This window comes from Gekko japonicus, unplaced genomic scaffold (genome assembly GCF_001447785.1).
Source record: "Gekko japonicus isolate JY-2015 unplaced genomic scaffold, Gekko_japonicus_V1.1 scaffold2021, whole genome shotgun sequence".
Lineage (NCBI taxonomy): Eukaryota > Metazoa > Chordata > Lepidosauria > Squamata > Gekkonidae > Gekko > Gekko japonicus.
This window is the reverse complement of record NW_015165305.1, coordinates 261922-286899: the sequence shown is the minus strand read 5'-3', so window position 1 is coordinate 286899 and position 24978 is coordinate 261922. Positions and strand designations below refer to the sequence as shown.

The window sequence follows — 24978 nt, the reverse complement described above, 5'->3', positions numbered from 1 at the left end:
GTGGAAGGTTGGTAGTTCAGCAGTTCGAGACCCAGGTGCCGCATGACGGAGTGAGCTCCCGTCTCTAGTTCCAGCTCCTGCCAACCTAGCAGTTCGAAAGCAAGAAATTGCAAGTAGATAAATAGGGACCACTTCAGTGGGAAGGTAACAGCGTTCCGTGTGCCTTGGTGTTTAGTCATGCCGGCCACATGACCACGGAAACGTCTTCGGACAGCGCTGGCTCTTAGGCTTTGAAACGGAGATGAGCACCGCAACCCTAGAGTCGGATTCGACTGGCTTTCGAGCAAGGGAACCTTTACCTTTACACATTATACATCATGTACCTTAATTCTTGTAGAGGTTGGTACACCCCTGTTGATCTCAGGTGCACCTAACTCTGCATCTATGTGAGCTATTTAACCCATTTTATTGTTCTGCATGATCTGTTTTACTTCTGCTAGTTATTGGAAGCAACAAAGAATATGCAGGTTGCTGAAAACCTGCCTCCTGACCACTGATAATCCTGCTTAACCCTGTGCTCTCCTTTAGCTATTTGAGCTTCTCCCCATACGCTCTGGATGTTGCATTTTATGCCCCATATTTTTTTTAAATCATGTACAGTGCAGTTCTGAGAAGAATTACTCCTTTCTAAATCCACTGAAGTCAAGTTCACTGGTGATTTTTATCTGAACCAACCAAAATATCACAAAAAAGGTGTGCAAGCTTCTGAGTCAGCTTACATGAAAAGTTTTCTCCCTGCCCCATTTTTTTAACATCCAGCCTTATAAAAAGAACTAACATCATTGTATGATAACTTAACTGGTCCAAATAAAAAAGCATTGGGCATTAAGAAAGGAGGGGTCCCTTTTGACCACCCAGAAAGACTGTGTTGATCATTATGGGACTTGCATGTATAAATGCTATGTAGAAGAGGGGCTGTAGTAAAGAAAAGAATGGGGGGTGAGTCTGGAGTGAAACAGGTAGCTGCATCCAACCTATTATATGGCTTTTGTTTCAGAATTTTGTCTTCAAACCAGTGGAGCTACCTGCAATCTGTGCCCACTGTTAGTCTGAGTACATAAAGAATACACACAGCCAGTATTCCCTCTAAGCTGAGTTAGTGTGAGCTAGCTCACAGTTTTTTAGCCTCCGGCTCACACATTTTTGTCTTAGCTCATGAAGGATGGCTCCAGAGCAAACTAATTTATGCAGTAACCAAATCACTTGCTCACAACTTTAGTGCCAGTAGCTCATAAAGTAGAATTTTTGCTCACAAGACTCCACGGCTTAGAGGGAACATTGCACACAGCCCTAGGACTAAGCAGTGCATCTTAATACAGAACTTCTGACATAATGTTGGATTATCTGATCTAATAATAAACCCACTGATTTTGTCCTACTTGGTTGCTTGTACAGATTCTGTCTGATGTACTTTTCCGGAGTGTAGCCCAAGCAGGGGAAGTGTGATTGAGATTAAAGAACATTGATGCATATGTGAACAAGTAAAACAAGTTTCATTCTAAATCAGGTGCCCAGCACGGTGCCCATGGGTGTCACTGTGTCCACTGGCATCTTTCCTGATGCCCACCAAGGGTGGGGTTTTAAAGTGTTCGTTAGAAACTGAGTAGGGCCAGGTGGGGCTTTTGCCTGGCAGGGTTTCTGATTGCTGGAGATTCAAAAAAACATTGCTTCAGCAGCAGCTGCCACCACTGCACTAGGATCTTTACTACATGACTGAAGATAACGTGTGTATATGCAAGAAAATATTTTTCAACAGTAGGTTTATTTCAGAAGGTGTCCTGTTAAACAGAGCTTCTACTTGAAAAAAATTGAAGAGTTACTATTAGATTTATGCATGACCTCACTCAATAACAGTCTGTGGTTGGCTCTGCCTGCTGTTGCAGTTAGAACCATTTTGTGGTTGCGCCCACTGCCCTCTGTCAGAATTCCAGATGTGCCCACAGGCTCAAAAGGTTTGGTGACTGCTGTTCTAAATGACATCCACAACAGCTTTTGTGGTATGAAATGCCAGAACTCTAGCATTCCTGTGGAAACAGAGAGGTTGGCTTATTTGTGTGAGTGATTTCCAATTTGGTTCTTAGGTCGAACTCATTTGATTTTAATTTTTTTTTTTAAGTCTTACAAGATCTGGGAACCAATGAAGAGGCTATCTTATCTGGCTGCATAAACTCACTACCCCTGGATAAGATGTTTTCAATTTATTCACAGCATCACTTACCCTGTTTCCCCAAAAATAAGACCTACCCAAAAAATAAGCCCTAGCAGGATTTCTATGCATTTGTGGTATAAGCCCTAGTATGTCTTCTTGAGAAAAAATAAATATAAGACAGTGTCTTATTTTCGGAAAACACGGTATATCCTGGATTCATCAGTGTGACAGCTGAATAAAAATGATTTCCCAGTATGAACAACTCTTGGCAAGTTTACTTCCTCTCGTTTTTTAAACAGTTTCATTTCTGGCCACAGGCTGTAACTCCAGCAATATATGTTTTATTGGGATTAACCAAAACACCTCAAAATTATGAGGAAAGTTTTGAGTTCCTCAGAACTCTTTGTCAGCCCCCCATTGCTCAATATTATATGTCAAAAGTCATTTTAAGAGAGAGATGTAAATGCTTCATGGTGGTTATCCCGTGCGAAGCATGGCATCCACAACTCTACAGAAGGAAAATTAAACAGAGACAGGGAAATTAAAGTATCTCCACTCTCTTTGCTTCGCATCGAATAAGACTACATTCCCCAAGATCCTCCGTGAAAAGGTTAGCCCAGACAGCTTCACCGCTCGGTCAGCAACATTAGGACTACATTTCCCAGCATGCTCGAGGAAAAAGGATGAGGTCTTTTAAAGACGACACTTCTCGGCGTGCTGTTATTTGTCCACTTTGGCAGGCGCGGGCCATGTGACGTTGCTCACTGTCAATCAACAGATTTCGCGCGAAAGAAAAAGTACGAAGTCTGGTAAGGGGAGGGAGAGACGTCGAAGAGGCAACTTGAGGGTCGCGCCAGGTAATTCCCCTCACCCCACCACGTCCCTTGCAGGGGCTGCTGAGGGAACCTTAGCGTCCGCGGGGGAGTTGTCGGGAATAATCTCTAGTGTGCGAGAGCGCGAGATTATAGCCCCTTTCCTGAGGGAGTGGAGGAGAGAGCGCGCGCGAGAGGAAAATGGCGGGAATGTCACAGGCTCTCTGGCTCCTCACGTAGATTCTGCCCCTCCCCCTTCCAGCTGCCCCTTTTCACACACAGGAAAACAGCGAAACCCTTCAGTGGTTCTACCTGGAGCTTTCCCGACAGGTGGAAGTGGAGGAAGGAAAGGGGGGGAAGATATACCCCTTGGCTTCTCCTCTGCCCCAAGTGATTGTTTCGTATTTGGTGCTTGTCTTCGTTATAGTATCATTGTTATTTCCCAGCATTTGCAAAGGGAATGTCGTTAACCCATGGTTCACGTTTCACAAGCAGCAGTCATTTAAACCTACATAACCCAGTGTTCGGGAAATGTTGCTCGGTGAAAGAGTGGGATAGAACTATAATTGGGGAGGAATAACAGAATGTATGCACCAATTTGTATTGATAAACAATTAAAAAAAAAAAAACCACCTACTTCTCAGAACATTTTTGAACATGAGGCCAAAAGGTGGCCCCGAGTTTCTCACACTTAATGTTTTTGTGTGAATGTTAAATAGTATATATAAATACCATATTAAAACTGAACTACTTAATTCCTGTAATTAGGACTGGGGGGAAACCCTGGAGATTGCAAAGTCTTTGGTGTGTGGCAGTGCCTTTTGAGATCTCTGTCACTGAGGATGAAGAGTTTCAGTTATCCCCACAGAAGTGAATGGCAACACTTTTATGTGACTGAAAGTAAAGGAGTGCAGTTAGTATACTGTTGTGGTGGGGGCTAAATCTGTTCCCAGGGACCAAAAGCAAGTCTACAGTTGTTTACAGCCCTCCTGGCGCAACATAAAAGTCCAAAAACAAATCAAAATCCATGTAATATCTTCTGTTAGGACCAGCTATAGTGACACAAAACTATGCTGACTTTTGCGTTCTCCAGAACTTTTTCACAGGCTGAATCGGGAGGTGGAAGGTTCTCCTTCTTTGGAGGTTGTCAGAGGCTCGAGGGCCATCGGACAGCAATGCTGATTCTGTGAACTTAGGCGGATCGTGAGAGGGAGGGCAGGAAGGGTTGCATCAGTGCTTAGTTCTTGTGACCCTTTCTTACACGCCCAGGGAAATGCTGATCACCACTTTGGGGTCAGAAAGCAATTGTTCTCCAGGCCAGTTTGGCTGGAGATCCTGGAGGTTTTTTGTCATCTTTTGGGTGTGGAACAGCGGTCACTGGGGGTGGTGGTGAGGAGGTATTTGTGAATTTCCTGCATTGTGCAGGCAGTTGGACTAGATGATAATGGAGATCCCTCCCAACTCTATGAATGTTATAAAATAAGGGGGGGGGAGTGACATTTCAGGCCATGGTTTTAAAGGCTCCATTCCAGCCAGCAAGTTAGAACTATATTAGTGCCTTTCGTATCAGGCAAGATTCGCCAATTTTTTCCCCCTGTCGTGTGCATGTATATGATGCAAAAAAGAGGGTTCAACCAATAGTCGGGGGTGGGGGGGGGGAAGCAAAACAAAGAAAAAGTTTGTGTATTGGGAAAAATAATTTAGTTGGCTTGACAACCCCTATACATTTCGCCTGTGCTTTGTATAAATATAAACAAATCGGAAATGTGATAGATACATGTATCATCTAAAGCATACAAATTTAAAAACAAATGTTTAAAGAAAGTAGTAGCTAAACATGTTGGAACTTGTGTACTAATTGATCTTTCAAATTAAAGGTTCTCTTAAATGTGATAATCGGGGGGGGGGGTCTTGCTTTGCAGAAAACCCTTTTTCTACTGCAAGCTCAGCCTTCCAATAACCCACTGGAAAAACTTGATATAGGTATCCATTACCTGCCAAATTTTAAACTAGTAGCCTCTTTGTGGAATTCTTGTATATTGGGCACAATTTCTCCTAATCCTTAAAAAATGACTATATGGTAAATTATTTTTAATGTGTAGTGGATGGTGGCTTTTGTATCTAAGGGCAGAATTTTTATCAGCTGGTTTTTTTGTATAGTCCTGTATAGATCTTCCCAGTGTGATACTGTAACCACTAGACTATGATTGGTCTCACAGTCTTGTTGTGTTTTGGGAAGTTGCTCAGGCTCCTCTGTTGTACGGCTAAAGGCAGTTGTTGTGCTTCAGTGGTAGAATGGCTGATTTGCATGTAGAGGGTTCCAGGCTGAGTCCCTGGAATCTCCAGTTCTAGTGATGATTGATGTTAGAGACCTGTCTAAGACTATGCTGAGCTGCTGCCAGTCAACATAGACAGTACTGACCTTGACAGTTTGAACCAGTTTCAGTCAATTACTCACCTGCTCCCTCTCCCTATTTTCCATCAGTTGTGGCCTGTGAGAGAACAAGGTCTAAAAGGTACCCTATTCCATGAACTCCACTCTCCTTGCCTTGCGGAACAGCCCTGCTGAGCTGTTATCCTGACAGCAGCTTCAATAGCATCTTTTCCCAGACATCCACAATGCAGAGCACAATCAGGTAAGCGCCAATTTGATAATATGGAAGATCTTGAAGTTTATGTTACAAAGCCAAAACTTTGTGGGAGCGATTAAAATTGCAAATGTGGAAATACGTTTTCTTGGGATGGACACTGTTGTAGTTTTGAGAAGAATTTTATTTTTCGTATGTGTGTGTATGTGTGTGTACGCACTTGGAAGTCATGACTGCCTCTGGTGACTGACTGTGTCCTGGAAGTCATGGGGACCTCTGGTGACTGCATCCCCACAGGGGGCCTGGAGGATATTCCAAGAGGTGCTGAATAAAGCCTGCCCCCGCTTCCCAACTGCTGGTATTCCAAGGAGGTCTCCCATCCAAGTACTTGCCAGAGTTGGCCCTGCTTAGCTTCTGAGATCTGACAAGATTGGGCTTGCCTGGGCTATTCAGGTCAGGGAGAGAAGAATGTTTTTAAAAGGCCATTTGCTTTCCAGATAACTTCAGAAGTAGGTAAAATGAAGGTATTTTTTAAATAGACTACTAGATAAGTATTTTAAATGTTAGGAAATATAAAATGTAAACAAAGAGTGCTAGGAAATATAAAACACACACACACACAATACTAACATGAAATATGTCTGTATTTGTAAGTGACTTCTATAGCTGAATCTCTAAGGAGTAGTGAAATCATCATCCTGGCCATTTCTCTACCAATATAATCCCCAGTACCAGGGAGGGGGGTAACTTTTTGAACAGGGGTGCTGCCAGATGTATTGTTGGCCTCAGCCCTATTGTTGCAAAAACTGCATTGAACTCTGCACTTGTAAGTATAACAGGAAAGTTCATATAACTGTTTGTTTCTGGGCAGATCATTCTTCCAACCTCTAGCCCAAATAAAGCCTGGAAAAGAGACGGCAGAGAATAAGCAACCAGAAGATAAGCTGACCCCTAAAAAGTGAGTTACCTTGAGCCATGGAATGATCTGTTGACAAAACTGAGTAATTTGCACCTCACCCCTCCATTCTTTTCATGCAATCTGAGAGAACTGGGATGTCAGATTTTGGACCAAATGCTACCAGATTCTGTATATTCACAACCAAACCTGTTGGTGTGTAGAGTGCACACAGCCTACCTATTGTAGTCAGAACAACTGTTTGCTTTCCTCTAAGATTGTTTAGTTATATTTTTACCTCCATAAAATCTTCTGCAATAGTTATGGTTGGAGTCACAACCTTGACTGAAATGGCCTAAAGCTAGAAAGCTTATTCTGGGAAAGACACAGTGGGCAGGTTTTTGCATTCCTGTTCAAAATATTACAGTGCCATATTGGAGGCACTGTATATATGCCCAAAGCAAGATTTGCTTTTGATCAGTGTTGAGGTAGGTTAATAGAATCACTATAGAGATGTCTTAAATAAGAAAGTAACAAACAATAAAAAATAAAAATGCTGTTTGAAATGAGAGTCTTGGAGAAAATGTTAAAAGTACGCATTTCCAATGGTTGTGAAAGACCTAAAACTCTGCTGAAATAAGTTGTTACTCATCCTTCCAGGGAATTGCCTGGTTGGTAGCCCTTATTGGGGGGAAGGTTAGTGCTTTGGCCAGTGGAACATGACAGGAAGACTTGAAATGTGAAGCAGCCAAGAAAGATGTCTGTGCATATAGTCACTCATCCTCTGCTGAGGACTGTAATGTATGCCTGCTAAACTTTTAAAAGAGATTGAAAGACTTTAAATTTATTCTAACTCAAGTAGTCCAAAGGTTTTAGTAATGGGTATTTCTTTTATGTTTAGGTAGCTCTGTATGTATGGCGAGGGAAGGGGGTAAAGGCACAGTGGTGCTATTGTAAAGTGTTATTGTTTTTGAGGGAACCAAAAAATTCTGACCAGTTGGTGAATGGTACGACCCTCCATGAAGATTCCTCAGAGAAATGTGTAGCTGAACAAGCCACTCAGAACCTTAATGGTGGAGGTGAAAAAGATTCTGGGAAACCAGGAGGAAGAGATACAAAGGCAGATGATGCAAACCAGGTAGGCCCTTTCCTGTTTTGTCCTGATCTTTGTTGAACTAACCAATTAGGTGTCCATTTTCTAATTCTGTAGTGTAGATTTTTGCCTTCTCTTTCCAAAGCAGGAAGAATTGTAATCCTAGTTTAGCTACTTTCAATTTCCCCCAATTTTGGCTGTGATTTATGCATTGAAGACATAAGCAGGTCTCATTTTCTTTTTCTGGAAACTGCACCAAATATCCTTGTAGTGTTTCTTCCTTTTTTAATTTAAGTTACCCTTCATGGTGAGTAAGCCTAAAGTGGACTACTTAGAGGTAAGTCCCAATTTATTCCATGGGGTTTACTCTTAGGGAAGTGTTCTTAGGATTGTGGTGATGGTTTTCTTATCTTGCTCACTTGCAAGCATGCAACACCTTAAGAACATAAGAGAAGGCAATGTTGGATCAGGCCAATGGCCCATCAAGTCCAGCACTTTGTCACACAGTGGCCAAAAATACCAGGTGCCATCAGGAGGTCCAGCAGTGCCCCACCCCCAAGCACCAAGAATATAGAGCATCCCTTGCCCCAGACTGAGAGTTCCTATCTATACCTTGTGGCTAATAGCCGCTGATGGACCACTACTCCATATGCTTATCCAATTCCCTCTTGAAGCCGTCCATGCTTCTAACTGCCACCACCTCCTGTGGCACTGAATTCCATGTGTTAATCACTCTTTGGGTGAAGAAGTACTTCCTTTTATCTGTTCTAACCCGACTGCTCAGCAATTTCATTGAGTGCCCATGAGTTCTTGTATTGTGAGAAAGGGAGAAAAGTACTTCTTCATTGATTTATACAGGGGCATTATGACACTGGCTGATTTGTTTTCAGTTCCCTTCCTAATAATCCCCAGCATAGCGTTGGCCTTTTTAATTGCAGTTGCACACTGTCTCGACATTTTCAGTGAGTTATCTACTATGACTCCAAGTTCTCTCTCTTGGTCAGTCTCTGCCAGTTCGGACCCCATCAACGTGTATTTACAGCTAAGATTTTTGGCTCCAATGTGCATCCATTTGCACTTGGCCACATTGAACCCCATTTGCCACATTGACGCCTACTCACCCATCCTCGACAGATCCTTTTGGAGTGCCTCACAATCTTCCCCGGCTCTCACCACCCTGAACAACTTCGTGTCATCTGCAGATTTAGCCACTTCACTGCTTACTCCCAACTCCAAATCATTAATAAACAAGTTAAAAAGCATCGAACCCAGTACTGATCCCTGCGGTACCCCACTGCTTACCACCCTCCACTGAGAAAATTGTCCATTTATACTCACTCCAGTTTTTGATCCAGAAAAGGACTTGTCCTTTTAGTAAAAGGTTCCCTTGCTTGAAAGCCAGTCGAGTCCGACTCTAGGGTTGCGGTGCTCATCTCCGTTTCAAAGCCGAAGAGCCAGCGCTGTCCGAAGACGTTTCTGTGGTCATGTGGCCGGCATGACTAAACACCAAGGCGCACAGAACGCTGTTACCTTCCCACCGAAGTGGTCCCTATTTATCTACTTGCAATTTCTTGCTTTCGAACTGCTAGGTTGTCCTTTTATCCCGTGACTGTTGAGCTTACTTAGGAGCCTTTGATGAGGAACTTTATCAAAAGCTTTCTGGAAGTCAAGATAAACAACATCTATTGTCCTCCTTGTCCTCATGTTTGTTCACTCCCTCAAAGAACACTAACAGGTTAGTGAGACAAGATCTTCCCTTACAGAACCCATGTTGAGTCTTCCTCAATAGTTTTTGTTCATCAATGTGTCTACTAATTCTTTCCTTAATAAGTTTCCACCAACTTACCCAGTATCGACGTCAGACTGACTGGCCTGTAATTTCCCGGATCTCCTCTGGAACCCTTTTTAAAGATGGGCGTGACATTAGCTACCTTCCAGATTACATATTTTTGTCAGGAGATCCACAAGTTTACATTTGAGTTCTTTCAGAACTCTTGGGTGTATGCCATCCAGGCCTGGTGATTTATTAGTTTTTTAAGTTGTCTACAAGTCGTAGGACCTCCTCTCTCGTCACCTCAATCTGACTCAGGTCTTTCAACACCCCTCCCGAAATCAGTGGTTCTGAAGAGAGCAAGCACTTCTCATCTTCCACAGTGAAGACAGAGGCAAAAAATGCATTCAGTTTCTCAGCCATTTCCCTATTATCCTTCAGTACTCCTTTTACCCCTTGGTCATCCAAGGGCCCCACTGCCTCCCTGACTGGTTTCCTGCTTCTAATGTTGGAGTGTTGTTTGTTCTGTCCTCACTTTTTGACCTTGCAGTTCTGCCTTTTTAGGAATCGGACTGTGCTCCTGAGCAAAAGACACCTGCAGAGAACATCTCCCCAAGCACCAGCCCAGTTGCCTCTAATTCACCTTCACCTTCCAGCATTCCCCGGCGCAGAACTGGTAAGTACTCACCCTATTTGGCTTTCAGGCAAACCAGGGATTGTGAGACTTGGTCACGGTCTTCACATGAGTCAGTAGTCAGGTATTTATCTGGTTGCTGCTTTACAGCTTTTGTTAGCAGTCAGAATCCTCCTTCTGCAGAAGGACAGTTAAGCATTTAGAGAGAAATAGAGACATAAACACCTTTAATGTCACTGACTGGCTAATGGCCCCCTCCAAGCCCCTAACTCTAGGACAGTGGGTCTTTGAGGACCTGTTGACTCATACCTGGACTAATCCCATCCCTCTGTTTACACTTAACTGAATCAAGTGACAATTAATCAGTACTCAGTTCTATTAACCCAACCCATTAGCACTTTCCATCCAGTACTTACAGGGTCATCAAGCCTCTCCTAAATCATTGTGCATCCCCGGTAAGCCCATCAAGGTATTGCTTTGGGATAATGTCACCACAGCCTTAGAGTCCGTTTCCCCCATGATTGTGGTACCCTCCTCCATAGCAGTGTGTGTGTGTGTTCTTGGCCATACTCCCACTTTGTGGGTTCTCTTCCCTTTGTGAAATGCTGGCTGTTTTGCTGCTGCTTCCTTGACCTCTGCAAGCTTGGTAAATATTACCCTTCCCTGAAAAAGCTTTCCCTCTTTTCCCTCTGATTTCCTCTTACTTAGGTCTTGTATGTATGTTTATGGTCTGCATTTTTTAATTCTTTTAATAAAAACCCTTCCAGTTGAACATCTGCCTGGTTTATTTGAGAGTTCTCTTAAAGGGAAAAATCACTGTATACATAGGTGGAGAACCCCAGTTATGCCCTCTCACTCTGTCTCCTTAAAGCTAATTCCCCCTAACTAATTAGGAGACCATCTATTTGGGTAACACTTTGGTCTTCTGTTTAGAATAGCTGCAGTTAAGGTCCTGAACGTAGCTGTTAAGGCAGCTTGTATCTCAGTGAACTTGTATTCCAGCAATAGACCAGCAAAGTGTAGTATCACCATGACATTCAACAAGATTTGCCTCTGCCCTCAGCCCGCAAGCAGCTCCCTAAACGTAAAGTGGAGGAAGATGATGGCAGTCAAGACATCACTCAGAAGGAGATGTGTGCCAAAAAACAGAAAACAGACAGTGCTGGGGAAGGTGAGTGCTTTCTGAGGGTTGTTTGAAAGGCTGGAAAAGGACTAGAACATGAAGTGGTAAGATAAGAACACAGTGACATTAGGGCATGAGAGTGGGTAGCATGGTGGGAGTATTGTCCACCCTGAAGATGAGAGGGTATTCCTGCCTGCAAGGTACTTTGACAGCCAGGAGGAGATGTGTAGGGGCAGTTGTTGCAGGCAGCACTATTTCACATCTTCCCATTTTTAATCTTGTTTGGATCGCTATGCCTACTAAAATGTAATGTGTGCAGCTGCCTTTACATCCAGAGTGTGGTGTATAAACTTTACTTCTATTGACAAGACTCTGATCTTGGATTGCCTTCAGCCCTTCCCTTAGCCTCCCAGGCTCAGACACTATTCCCTGTACACTTGCTTCATCATAGGAACCTGTACACATCTTACAGTGCAGTTCTATGTGAAGCCACTTCATTCTCAGCCCTTGATTTCAGTGGACTAAAGTACCTGAATAGGACTGAATCATTAGACTTTACCTGAGTCAGAAGCAAACATTCTGTGGCCCTACGTTTGGGTGGGGCCTGCTTTATGCAAAAGAAATCCAAGCACTTGTTTAGATTCTGTTGCATACTTGGCACTTGCTCCTTGTGTAGGCTCAAAAGAGGAACCATATGAAAAGCCAATGGAAGCAGAAGACATGAAAGAGGAGGATGCTAAGATTGTGGAGGTTAAAACTGAAAAAGAAGAGGAAGCAGAAATAGCAGAAGCAGAGGAAGAGAAGATGCTAATACCCTCCAAGCCATCCAGCAAACCCATCTCTAGTTTTTTTGGTAAGGGAGGTGTGGCACTTTTTGTGTGTGAATATGTGTGCTTAACATATCCATTAGGAATGTTCTGTGGCATATGGGCACAGCTGAATATATTGTCTCATTCCGCCTGGAACTTGCTATGTGATATTGATACTGGATTTCTGAAAATATGAGAATTTATTAGAACACTTCTAGCTAGCGTGGTTGTGGAAAGAGATTTGGAAACATGCACACAGGACTAAGAAAAGACATTACAGTGTGAGAATAAGGATATTTTATTTGCAAGTATCCCCAGCATAAATGGAACCAAGACTGGGAGACTAGTATACAACGAGTGAGTCTTGCAGGGCTTGGGAGTGGTGTTCACTCTCTGCTTTCGATACCTTAAAAGTGGGGAGGGAGGTTTGAAGAGCCTGGCTACAGCATGATCCTTCCAAAGTTTCAGACTTTGCTCTGGTACCTCTGAGGGGTTTTTTTTAATGATGTCCACAAATTCATCAAGCCTCCAAAATGTGATTTCTGCATTTATAGGGAAAGTGCCACATTTGTTCCTCTTTCTCCCATGGTAGCCCCTAGAAAAGCTTCTGTGAAAGCAGAGAAAAAGCAGACACCTGCGATGGGAGAAAACATGCCTGCACAAAGGAGCCACAGTGAAGTCAGTAGCCATGAGTCTGGCAGTGCAGCTGCAAGGTAAGTGATCTTTTTGGGATTTGTGTGACCCAAATGTGAGAAAGAGAAGCTGTAAAAGCATTATGTCCATACAAGAAATTTATTCAAGTATTGTATACAAATATTGCTACTCTGGACTGGGTGGGACATGATGATAGCCTTTTTTTAGTACAATAGCTGTAACCAGGGGTCATTTCCTGCCGGAGCGCCCCAGAGCGGCGCTCCGGCAGTAATGAGCCCAGGCCCCTCCCCCTCCCGAGGGGGGAGATTGAAATGCCTGGCTTCCCTGCGCGCTGAGTGCCCCACAGCTGCGGGGCTGTCACGATCCGCTGGGCCGCCGGTCGCCAACCTCCCGCTGGGTGCGCTCCCTCGGGTTCAGCACACCCCTCCCCTTTTTGGATACACGTTGGGGGCAGGAGCCGAGGACGGGTTGTTCAGGGAGCCGGAGAGTAGACCTCAGACCACGGGGTATGCAGAGCGATCAGCCTGTCACTCTTGCCCGTCCTGGGGTTCTGGCTTCAGTACCGGTCTCTCGGTAACACAGGACCTCCGTCTTTCTCTCTCTCGCTTTCTCCGCTTGTCCCTAGCCAGTCCCAGACGCGTCCTCCTCGGCCGTCTCCTGGCTCCATTTTTATTACCCCCTCGGCTCCCGATATCCCTCTTGCTCCCTGGCCCCGCCCCCCTTCATAACGAAAGACGCCGGGCCGCTTCCGCCGGCCCCGCCCTTGTTCCCTCGTGTGCGGCGAGGCTCTTCCCTGCCGCCTCCGAGCGGGCCCACTTCGCCGCTGCACCGTTCTCCTCCCTCCCCGTTGAGTGCCTGCCTGCGTCATCTGCGGCCGAAAACTTGGTGGTGGTGGTGGGGGTAGAAGACAATATTTTTAAAACATAGATTAAGAACAACCAGGGGTCATTTCCTGCCGGAGTGCCCCGGAGCAGCACTCCGGTAGTAACGAGCCCAGGCCCCGCCCCTCCCAAGGGAGGAGAATTAAATGCCTGGCTTCCCTGCGTGATCTCCTCCGAGTGCCCCACAACTGTGGGGCACTTGGAGAAGATCGCGCAGGGAAGCCAGGAAGGGGAGCCGGGCAGACATGCCCTCCTTTCCCCCTGAGCCTCTCCGCTTTTGCAGAGAGACTCAGGAGGGGGATTTAAATGCATGGCTTCCTGCCAAGGCGGGGTGGGGGGGAGCGAAGCGAGAGGGGGTTTAAAGTTTAAATCCCTTCTCTCTAGAGTCGTGCAACAGTGGCGGCATGATCTTTCCATTGTATTCTATGGGGCCATAGAATATGCGGCTCTGGAAGGAAGGGGTTTTAAACCCCTTCTCTCTTTGCTTCCCCCCCACCCCGCCTTGGCAGGCCAGCTGGGGAAGGAAAGGGGAGGCTTTTGAAGATGCCCCCGCCCCTTTTTTGCTTCCCCTTCTGACACATTTCCGGTGATGTCAGGGGGCGTGGCATATGCTAATGATTATGCTAATAGCAGGTATGCTAATGAGCTCCTGCACCTCTTTTTCTACAAAATGACCCCTGGCTGTAACTGTTTATAGTGAAGGGGTTCAGAGACTGCAGGCTAAGCTTTCACAAAAGTTGGGGTTTTTTCTTTCACTTTGTTTGTAGAGGAGCTGGCCTAGATTGCTGTTCGTTCCAAAGCAGAAGCAACCCCCACCTACTATGCTTATCTGTCTTCTTTCTTTCATGAAGGGGGCATTAGCAATTAACTAGTAAGGCTGGCAGATATGCCAACACCAGTTGCTAGTGTATTTTAGTTTTAAAAATGTAGTGGGCTTGTAACTTACTTCCAACTGCTTTAGAATTTACATGGTAACCGCTCTTCAACTAACCAAGTGTCATTTCTGTTTTTATAGTTCTCTCAGCCCATCTCCCACAATTGACCCTGCAGATTATAACCCCACAAAGAACAACTATCATCCTCTCCATGATGCTTGTTGGGGTCCTGGCCAGAGGTGAGCGTAGCCAAAGTGGGGATTCATCTGGCAAAAGGCTATAATGCTCAACCATTGCTTCTGTCCTGCTTTTGCAATCTGAATAGCACACCCCCCCCCGACAAGAACTGTTAAAATGATCCAAAATTGTGTAATGTGTATAGCTTGCTTGCACTGGGTCAGTGACTTGGGAGGGGTGTGGCTTTCTCCACAAAATGCCTTAGGTAACTTGGTCCAGTCATAGGCTGATTACCTTTTCTCCACTTGTTTACCCCATGCTCTGGATCGATGATGGGTGGGAACACATGACGTTCTTATTCGTAACTTTGGGATAAAGGGATGAACTAAATAGCCGTTTGGAGACCTTGTGATGCTCTGATTCTGTGACACCCCCCATTTCTGTCCCAGGACCAGATGGTATAAGAGTTCTGAAGAGCAGTCGGTGAAGTCTGTGTTCATTGCTGCTGGTCTCTGCCGTTTCGCTTCATAGCCCTTAGCCACGGTCTTTACCTCTGTTTCCCCCAACAGGGTACCATATCTGGCTGTGGCCCGTACCTTTGAGCGGATTGAAGAAGAGTCTGCCCGGTAAACTGACTTACTAGAATCTTTGAAATATATTGTGGCATTTTATCCTGTCCTTTTTTAATCACCATATTGTTCTGTTTCCAGGCTGAAAATCATAGAGACTCTGAGCAATCTGTTTCGCTCTGTGATTGCTCTGTCTCCTGAAGACTTGCTGCCCTGTGTGTACCTCTGCCTCAATCAGCTAGGCCCAGCGTATGAGGGCCTAGAGTTGGGCATTGGCAAAACCATCCTCATGAAAGCCTTGGCTCAGGCCACAGGTGAGCTGGCCCAATTTTTGATGAAAATACTATCAAACTGTTACACCAATAAGTGCTTAAAAGCTTGCCTGAAAGCTAACAATGTTCAGAATTAATAGGTCTGTGACCAAGAAAGAGCCTTATCATATGGTTCATGAACATGTGACCCTTCCTTACTCTGTAGGTCGGCAGCTGGACCAGATCAAGGCAGAGGCAGCGGAGAAGGGGGACCTGGGTTTGGTTGCAGAGAGTAGCCGCACCACTCAGGGCACCATGTTTGCCCCGCCCAAGCTTGGTGCTGCTGTTGTCTTTGGCAAGTTACAAGCAATTGGGCGTATGACAGGAAGTTCTGTAAGTACTTGGGTGAATGAGCCTGGAAGGTCAGGGGACAAAGCCCAAGAGAGTGTCATCAGGCTCACTGAGAGATTTCTGAGTTCCTTGTTTGCCTGTGACAATGTTCAGCTTGTCCTGTACTTTGATATAATGGGTCAGATATGATTTCTTCCCCTGACTCCAAGGATGTGTGGTGTAATGCTGACTCTGGGAAGGCAGGGATGCAACAGCTCTCAGACCAAGCAGATAGGTGGTTTTCCCTAAGTCCTTGTGGTTGTCAGCTCTGCAGCTGCCATGGACGGAGAGGGGGGATGCTGAATGCTGGATAAATTGCCTCCGTCTGTTTCTATGGAATGTTTAGTTTCTCTTCTCCCTGCCTCTGAGTCCTTATTGCCTTTTAGTCTGAGCTGGTGACCTTGGTGCCTTGTTCCTCTTTCTCCCTGGGAATGCTTACCCATTAGCCTAGGCGGGCTTTTGCGTGACTCCTGATTGGCCCCAACCACCCACTGACCCTTTTGATTTCTGTATATCACTAGCCTGCGCACGCTTGCTTTTAGTTCTGACAATGAGTGTATGCTTAGAAGACCTGCCTTTACAAACCTTTTGAAGGATCGTAGTTGAGGACTGATTGCTGTGGAACTCTGACAGTGGTTCTGCCTGCTCTTGCTGCAAATGTCCTGCAAAAGAGTTGGGAGGAGTGGAAAAGAGTCCTTTGGAGCCTTCAGGGGAATTAAGGCTGTGATGATCTTTGGAAGCAGAGCTGTAAAAAACCACCTGTCTGAATCCCTTTGTCACACTGATGTTAATGGACGTGTAGGAAGAGCCTTTTATTGTGAACTGGCTATCAATATATACCACTGGAAAAAAGCTTCTTTGGCATGTGCAAGCCTTCTGTTCCCTTTCCCCAGCCACTCAGAATGCATCTCAGCTCACCCCCTTTTCTTCCCCCTTTCAGTCCATGAACAAGAAGATTGACATTATCAAGTCCTTGTTTGTTGCTTGTCGCTACTCAGAGGCTCGCTATGTTGCTCGGTGAGTATGATATGCTCTCATTTTATGTGGCTGCTTTTGTTCTCCCAGCCCTTGCCTGTCAAGAACTTTCTAGCCTTCTGTTGCTTTCCTTAGATTTGTTTTTCATTCTACCCTTCCTTCAAGGAGATCAGGGTGTTGTACATGGTCTTTCTCTCCTCCCAGTAACCCTTACAAGGGTAGACTAGGCTGAGAGAGAATGACTGTCTCGAGGTCACCATCTAAGCTTTGAGTCTGAGCAGGAATTAGACTGAGGTCTTCCTAGTCTGCCTAAAGCTCTTATCGCTACATCATACTGGCTGTTCAGGTTATCTGGCTGGCAATTCTCAAAAATTTCCCTGAAACCATACTATGGCCCCGGTCACATGGGCTGGATATCGTGGGGGGGGGGGCTGTTTTCCCCACAGCGAAATAACACGCGACTGCGCGATCAGGCGTCCCGTCGAGGTCCCGTGGTTAGGGAGGAGGTGCCGATCACACGATGCGCCAAAGAAGCGGCACGGCAAATGGGGTTGTGTTGTTGTTTTTTAACCTGAAGTATGCACATGCCCCGTTGGGTGCTTGTGCGCATCCCTGGAGACTTTGGAAAAAAAACTTTTTCGCAATGGGGCATGGGCGGGCGCCGGATGCCACCGGAAACGTGATCAGGCGCCCGCCCTTGCCCCGCGGTTTCCGGAAACTAGTACCTTCGAGGTACTAGTTTTTAACCGCGCATCTTCGGAGGGAAGCCTCGGGTTCGCCACTGGAGCTCTACGCTTCCCAGATGTGGCGGTGAGATCGCGCCCGGAAAATCCGCCTATCTTCCATCGCAGTAGCGTGGCTACTGCTCCGTGTGACCGCAGCCTACAGTAGTTTCTTTAGCAGTCTTTTCCTCACCTCTACCCATTGGGTTATTTCCAGTATGCAGCACTTTGCTTCTCTGTTCAACAAACACAAACCCATATCCTTCAGTCCAACTTTTTAATGCTCTAATGAAATCCTTTGTATGTTACAGATCACTGGAAGGGAAGCTGCGGATTGGGCTAGCAGAACAGTCTGTCCTGTCAGCCCTGGCCCAGGCAGCATCACTTACACCTCCAGGACAGAGTGAGTAGAGGATGCTGCTAGACGGTGGCAGTAGTGCATGTTCATTGGAGACTTAGGGGGAGTTAACTGGTGTGCTGCCCCTGGGTCTGGTTTCTCCTGACAGCATAGTGTAAAAATCTGGTGACAGTAGGTGTCTTGATGATGTGTACAAGGGTTCATGGGCAGTCTGGTACTATCTGCTTGAAAGGGGTGTTTGTGTTCTGTGGCTAGCCAGAATAAATATACTGTTTATGGTTCCAAGCATAGGAGCACAAGAGCACCCTTGCTGGATCAGACCAAGGTCTGTCTAATCCAGCTCCCTACAGTGGCCAAACAGATGACTCCAGACAGCAAGGCATGGAAGCCCTGTTGTGCCCACAGCAACTGATCCATTGTTTCTGAGCATGGAGGGCTAGATGCTTCCTTTTTTTAAAACCATACCTGAGCCCAACAATAGATCTATGTGCTTGCATAGTAAAATGTACAGTGAAATCACGAAAATGCAAAATGTGTACATATGTGTGTATTCGTTCCATCAACAGAATTCCCCCCAATGATTCTGGATGCTGCTAAGGGGAAATCTGCAGAGGCGCGCAAAGCCTGGCTAGAGGAGAGAGCCTTGATTGTTAAGCAAGCCTACTGGTTAGTAACATTCTATATTTTCTTTCCACCTGTTCCCACACCTTTGTTTCTAGAAGCTGCAATATCTGAAATTCTAAAGAGAATAAGAGTATCCAAATACCCTTCTGAATCAGCAGCCTAGGGTTATGAGCATTAACAGACTTTTGCAAGAAGTGGGTTTGGAATTTGATGCCTTAGACTAGAGCAGCCACCCACAGCAGCAGGAGTGGATCTCGGTTATTCTGTTGTTTGTTTTTTCAGTGAACTGCCAAATTACGACACCCTTGTGCCTGTCCTCCTAGAGCATGGTGTGGAGAACGTGCCTCAGCACTGCAAGATCACACCAGGTATCTGCAGCATTACAAGAACTGGAAGGCAACTGATGTAACAGGAATCTGAGCACAGAATGATGCACAAAATACTGTCCAGCACAGAATAGGGATTTCTAAAAATCTTTTACTTTCATTTTTTTGTGGTAGACTTCATGATTATTGGCTCAGATTTAAAAGCATGTACATATATCCTACGGAAAAGGCTCTGGCACCTTCCATGAACTCTTGGATGCCATGCTTTCTAATTGCTTAACTATATCAATTGGCTGTTTTCCCATTATCTTTACTATTCTTTCTTTCATCACAACTTCTTGATAAGAATGCACACCAACATATATGTTTTGGGATAAAGCTTACAGGTAGTATGTATTTATGCATAATGAGCAGTTCTGTATACATTTATACCAAGAGCATGATAGAGATTTTGCACCAAAACAGCTTAAACTCTGCTCAAACTGGAAAAGATTCTTGGGCAAGAAAATATTGGACATCCTTTACCCATTCCTCCTTACCATCTTATGTGATCTGAGTCCTGCACTTTACATGGTTGTGAGCTAGATTACTGTATCTTTTGAACTCAGAGACTGGGTCTTGCAAGTCATAGTTTCATGAACTTTTCCATACAGGGATCCCATTGAGGCCGATGTTGGCCCACCCAACCAAAGGCATTGGGGAAGTCTTAAAGCGCTTTGATGAAGCAGCTTTCACCTGTGAATACAAGTATGATGGGGAACGGGCACAGGTAAGAATTTGTGGTGCAGACCTGGTAGAGAGAAGCTCCTGTTCCCCTTTCCTCTTTTAGTTCATTACTTTTTCCATCTTTGCAGATCCACATCCTGGAGAATGGGGAAGTGCACATTTACAGCAGGAACCAAGAGAACAACACATCCAAGTATCCTGACATTGTCAGTCGTATCCCCAAGGTGCATAAGGTTTTGGAACTGTAACATGAAGGGTGGGAATAGAAACCAGTGGCATCACTATCATTAATGATGCTTTTATTGGTGTAAAATTACTGAGGCTGGGATCTTTCTGCAATAAGTGTCACAGCTAAACTGAGCTCTCTCCCTTGCCCAGGTGAAAAAAAGCACTGTGCAGTCATGCATCTTGGATGCAGAGGCTGTGGCCTGGGACCCAGGTTCAAAACAGATCCAGCCCTTCCAGGTACTGACCACCCGCAAGCGCAAGGTAAGTTCTCACCACTGGATTGCTGTACAAAATGATTCCTTGAGTTGTTTGCTCCTTTCCCCCCTACCACCTCCTTGGGCCATAACACTATGACAGTGAGACAGAATAATCTCAGAGAGGGTTTAGAGCAGTGGACTTGATTGCTTTGAGAACAGATTCATCCTCTGTGAACAAATTAAAGGACACATAGAAAGGATATTGCTCTTCCAGCAGCAGTTTGTGGGCGATTGTAAAAAATCTGAGGAATATGTAAGCTTAACAAACAGAAATATTTGAAAGAAACAGTGAATGAAAACAGCTCTTGTGTTCTGTTGTGGAAAATCTTGACTTCCTTGACTTCATCAATATTTTCCAGGATGTGGATGCTACAGAGATCCGAGTGCAAGTGTGTGTGTATGCCTTCGACATGCTCTACCTCAATGGGCAGGTAAATATAGACATTCTTCCTTACATATGCACATTTGGTGCCTTTAGTCGTAATGCTGTTTTCAGTCTCACCTGCCTTGTGCAGTTTTCCTGCTGCTCTGCTTTGAAGCTTTCCTCACCCCACTGGGGTCCCTCTTCAGTGCCTGCCTTTTTAATATGTGATTGTGTGTGTGTTCACCCAGTCATTGGTCCGGGAGCCCCTAGCCCAGCGCCGAACTTTGTTGCGTGATTCCTTCACTGAGGTTGAAGGCCAGTTCCTCTTTGCCACCTCCATGGATACTAGTAACACCGACGAAATAGCAGATTTCCTGGAGTGCTCCATCAAAGGTATTGTGGAGGAAACGGGGAGCTCAGTAATGACTTTCCTTCCCCTTTATTATTTCTTTACAACCCCAGATGCTAGCTGAGTCCAGATTGTACTGGGGAGTGGATAGAGTAACAAGGCGATTTTTCTCATTCAGACTCATGTGAGGGGCTGATGGTGAAAACATTGGAAGTGGATGCCACGTATGAAATTGCAAAGAGATCCCACAACTGGCTGAAGGTGAGAACTGAATACCTGGGTAGAGCAGTGGCTGGTCACCTAATACACCAGGTACACCTAGCCTGCTTGAGCAACAGTGACTTGAGCAGGGTCAGTGCCGGTGTCCCCTTTCCCCAGAAAACTAGACAGGCTTTTAATGTAAGACTATTTCTAGTAAATACTTCTCACAGAGACATGATTTATTGTATTCTGTCCCGTGACCATATTTTGGAAGCACCAGGCCTATTGCTGCTGTCTAAATTCAGGTTTACTCCTTGTACCTGGAGATGTGTCGGTTTCTGCTTTCTCCGATGGGTAACTGTTCCCTATTCCAGCTTAAAAAAGATTACCTGGACGGTGTTGGGGACACACTGGACCTGGTGGTGATTGGTGCCTACCTGGGAAATGGCAAACGTGCAGGCTTCTATGGAGGCTACCTCTTGGCTTGCTACGATGAGGAGAGTGAGGAGTACCAGAGCATCTGTAAGGTGAGGCATCCCCTGGCTTATCCCCAGCATTAAGAGCATTTGGGCACTTACTCCCTGTCCTGGGGACGTTTATGGTTCTGCGATGTACACCTAGCCTGATAAAATAGTGACTGCTGTCGCTGGTAGAAGAAGGAACGTGGATGGGTTGGTTTTCAAAAATATGCACGGGGTGGCATTTGCAAAATAAAATTGATTGGTTTGTACTTCCTGTACTGTGTCCAGCTGATGTGTTTGCTAGCCCTGCAAGGCAACACTTCCCAGAGCAAACCACTGTTTGATTTCTAACAGCCATCCCTCTCTCTGCTCTCAGATCGGCACTGGATTCAAAGATGAGGTCCTGGAGAAACTTCATGCCTCCCTCAAGGTAGGCCCTCTTCTCTGCAGTCAGGCACCATCCCTTCACAGTAAATAACTAGTCAATGTATATGGGATAAGGAGTGGTAGAGATGATGGGAGCCCACCCTCCATAGATCAGTCCTAGTTCTTGATTTTGCAAGAGAGAGAGAGATCAGAGATTTACTTCCCTGATTAATTTTCTTTCTAATTATTTGGAGACTGCAAAGGTACTTGAACAGCAGAAACCAACTCAGCAGCCTGCTCCTAAGGAGTCTCCTGTACAGCCGACAGGAGTTGAGTTGGCTACAATGTGTTGTATTGACTGTCTGGGGCTTTGGCACCTTCCTAGGAGAGGGCAAATATAGGTTACCCTCATAGTGTGGAGGGCTTGTTTTGCAGAACGGGGGAAAGAAAGCAGTCAGTGAAGAAAGGGGTCTTAGCCATCAGGTTGTCTTTATGTTCCACTGAGGGTAGAACCCAGGCTACTATTCTGTTGGCTGTGTTCGCATTTTACAAAGAAAAGATGGAAGCCAGGGACTTGAGTCCTGCTACTGGAGGGAGCAGACCAGGGAAAACCTGTAATCATTTGTTGCCAAGGTAGGAAGAAGACTGGCTCTTGGGAGGAAGGGGAAGGTGACTCTAAACCAGTGCAGCCTTCAAACAGAAGACTTGGCCTTTAGCACCCCATGGCCTGGACCACTGGAAGGGGGAAAGTAGGGAGAAAATGTTCTGCCTCCCATGGCTAGAGAGTGATAGCATATCCCATCTCACATTCTCCAGTCATCAGATCCTAGAAAATAACTAAGTTACGCTGGGGAGCATTGGGTGCACATGCTGCATTGTCATGCTAATATTATTCATCCTAGTCTATCTTTTGTAGGACCATGTGATTCCGCAGCCACGCCCATACTACCGCTGGGGTGGAACAGCTGAACCTGACCATTGGCTAGAGGCCCAAAAAGTCTGGGAGGTGAAATGCGCTGACTTATCCATTTCTCCCGTTTACAAGGCAGCCACTGGTTTGGTGAGTGACTGAAAAGCTAGTAGGGAGAGGTACATGTATAGATAGAATTATAATATGGATAGTTAATGTACATGGAGAAAAGAAAATCTGGTATGTTAGTAGCAAGTAGTAAATCTGTATTGCAGATTTCAGGACACTGAATTATTTTTGAATGGAGACTTAGCAGTCATTTGCACAGTTGCTGTACTTGCAACCATAGCTGCCAAAATTAGGACAAATTTTATTACTATGCTGCCAATATAATGCAGTTTGGTGTAGTGGTTAAGTGCACGGACTCTAATCTGGGAGAACTGAGTTTGATTCCCCACTCCTTCACTTGCAGCTGCTGGATGACCTTGGCAAGCCATAGTTCTCTCAGAGCTGTTCTCTCAAGAACAATTCTGGAAAGAGCTCTCTCAGCCCCACCTATCTTGCAGGGTGTCTGTTGTGGGGAGAGAAAGGGAAAGGAGTTTGTAAGGCGCTCTGAGACTCCCGAGTGAAGGGCAGGGTATAAATCCAATCTCTTCTTCAGACCACATACTGTCTTACTGCATATTCCAGTTTTTGTGTTTGTAACTATTGTGGTAGCTTTTATTTTAGTTTTACAAATAATGCAATTACTGTTTTAGACATTGGCTGCAACATATTCACAGCTGATGTGTCTGAAACAAGTACGGATTTAGTTCCTAGATAGTAGAGTACACTTGATCAGTTGCTATATTAGCAACCTGCCGTCAAACCTGTGAAACTGAAAATCCTTAACCAGTTTTTCAGATCTTGATCGCTAATGCATTTTATGTGTGGTTCACCCTTGACACATACAGTATACTTGTTTATGTAGATATAAATATTTCTACATCCATTGAATTGCAGTATCTGAAATGGCACTGAGGCCATGGTGTAGCTTAACATAGTAAGCTGGTGGCACTACCTTACAGAAATCAGTGCATCCAGATCCTTCTTTCTTGACTAAATCAAGTCTCTGATTGCAAAAGCTGTTACGGGGAGGCAGCTTGAGAGCCTTTGAGGCAACACTTTCTTTACCTGTCTATATAGCACCTGTGCACAGGAGCTATTGGGAAAATTACCTTGGATATGGAACTGTATGCAGTGGATATTGCAGGACTGAACCAGCTTCATGAACTAATTGTCCTTCTGCTGTAGGTGGATGAGGAAAAGGGAATTTCTCTACGCTTCCCTAGGTTCCTCCGTATCCGGGAGGATAAGAAACCGGAAGAGGCCACTACCAGCATCCAGGTATAGAGGTGGTGGGACATGAAGTGTAGAATTACCAAAATAAGTAAACTGACCGTGTCCTACAGCTGTGTAGAGAACTACTGCTTCTTTCTCCCCTTTTTACCACCCTTGTATTAATCACTGGTAATGGGGGGGGGGGGGGTTAGATTACATTATCTTGTCCCATTTGGGACTAGATATTTGCTATGGTGAAAATGCTTCAAAGAAATATGACAGGTACACTAAGGAACCAGCCTTCCCAAGGACTTATGCAGCTATAAAGACTGTGAACTGGAGGGCAATGGTAAACGTCAGGGTAAAGGTCAGGCAAAAAGTGGGGTCTCGGGGCTGACTAGGACCTGGGACAACTAGGTTCAAATCCCTCGCTCAGCCCTAGAAGCTGACCTTGGGCCCATCACACTCTCTACCCTCATTAACATTGTTATTATGAGCATTAAGTGGAGGGAGAAGAAGCGATGTGAAAAGCTGCTTTGGATCCCTGATCAGAAAGAAAGGTGGGTTATAATAAAAATAACAATAACAGTTTTAGTATGGTAGGGAAGCCATGAAAACAGAGACTGCTGCCCCACAATATGTTTCTTTGGTTGCAGGTGGCTGAACTATACCGGAAGCAGCAGCAAATCCAGAACCAGCAGTCAGTGGAAAAAGGAGATGGCGATTTTTACTAGTAAAGGCATTCATCTGGTTGGGCAGAAGGTCTCCTTTCTGCTTCTTCCTTGGGATGAGGCTGTGGAGCCCCTTGGGCCTGCTTGAGGCTGGGACTTATGAATGCAGCCTGCCAACCTACAGTGCTTGAGTAGGAGTACACTGAAACTGGATGCTGCCTTTCATTACAGGCACTGGCTTATGACATTCCACTGCCTTCCATCCATTTACCCAGTGGCAGGCTGGTTTTGAGTTGGTGATGCTCTGTTAATAAATGTTTGGTGTTTCCCAACTTGTTGCCTGGCTTGCAGCTTTGAGGTACTTTGCATCAACTTTCAATCACAATTTGACTCAGAGTGTGTGTTTAAAACAATGTTTATTGGTGCATAGTTGAGAAAAGGTAGCGCAA

General features: G+C 45.2%; 1 protein-coding gene across 1 annotated transcript; it reads left to right on the top strand.

The window, feature by feature from the left end:
- Positions 1 to 2929: 2929 nt before the first annotated feature.
- LIG1 (ligase I, DNA, ATP-dependent) lies at positions 2930 to 24834 on the top strand. Its single transcript, XM_015410429.1, has 27 exons — positions 2930 to 3006; positions 5447 to 5597; positions 6421 to 6507; positions 7420 to 7582; positions 9873 to 9984; positions 11006 to 11113; positions 11742 to 11918; positions 12467 to 12587; positions 14425 to 14523; positions 15031 to 15087; positions 15172 to 15344; positions 15508 to 15674; positions 16612 to 16688; positions 17680 to 17771; positions 18293 to 18392; positions 18633 to 18718; positions 19330 to 19445; positions 19531 to 19626; positions 19781 to 19891; positions 20247 to 20318; positions 20500 to 20644; positions 20779 to 20861; positions 21176 to 21328; positions 21639 to 21692; positions 22545 to 22688; positions 23832 to 23924; positions 24515 to 24834. Exons 2-27 carry the CDS (start codon positions 5581 to 5583, stop codon positions 24590 to 24592), a joined length of 2781 nt encoding a protein of 926 aa, XP_015265915.1. The 5' UTR covers positions 2930 to 3006; positions 5447 to 5580; the 3' UTR covers positions 24593 to 24834.
- The last annotated feature ends 144 nt before the right edge of the window (positions 24835 to 24978 follow it).

Bases quoted from the DNA above. Each gene is read 5' to 3' on its own strand.
- LIG1 (XM_015410429.1), top strand. The intron at 19,446-19,530 runs GTAAGAATTTGT...CCATCTTTGCAG, and splicing joins ATGATGGGGAACGGGCACAG to ATCCACATCCTGGAGAATGG. The intron at 20,319-20,499 runs GTAAATATAGAC...GTGTTCACCCAG, and splicing joins TGCTCTACCTCAATGGGCAG to TCATTGGTCCGGGAGCCCCT.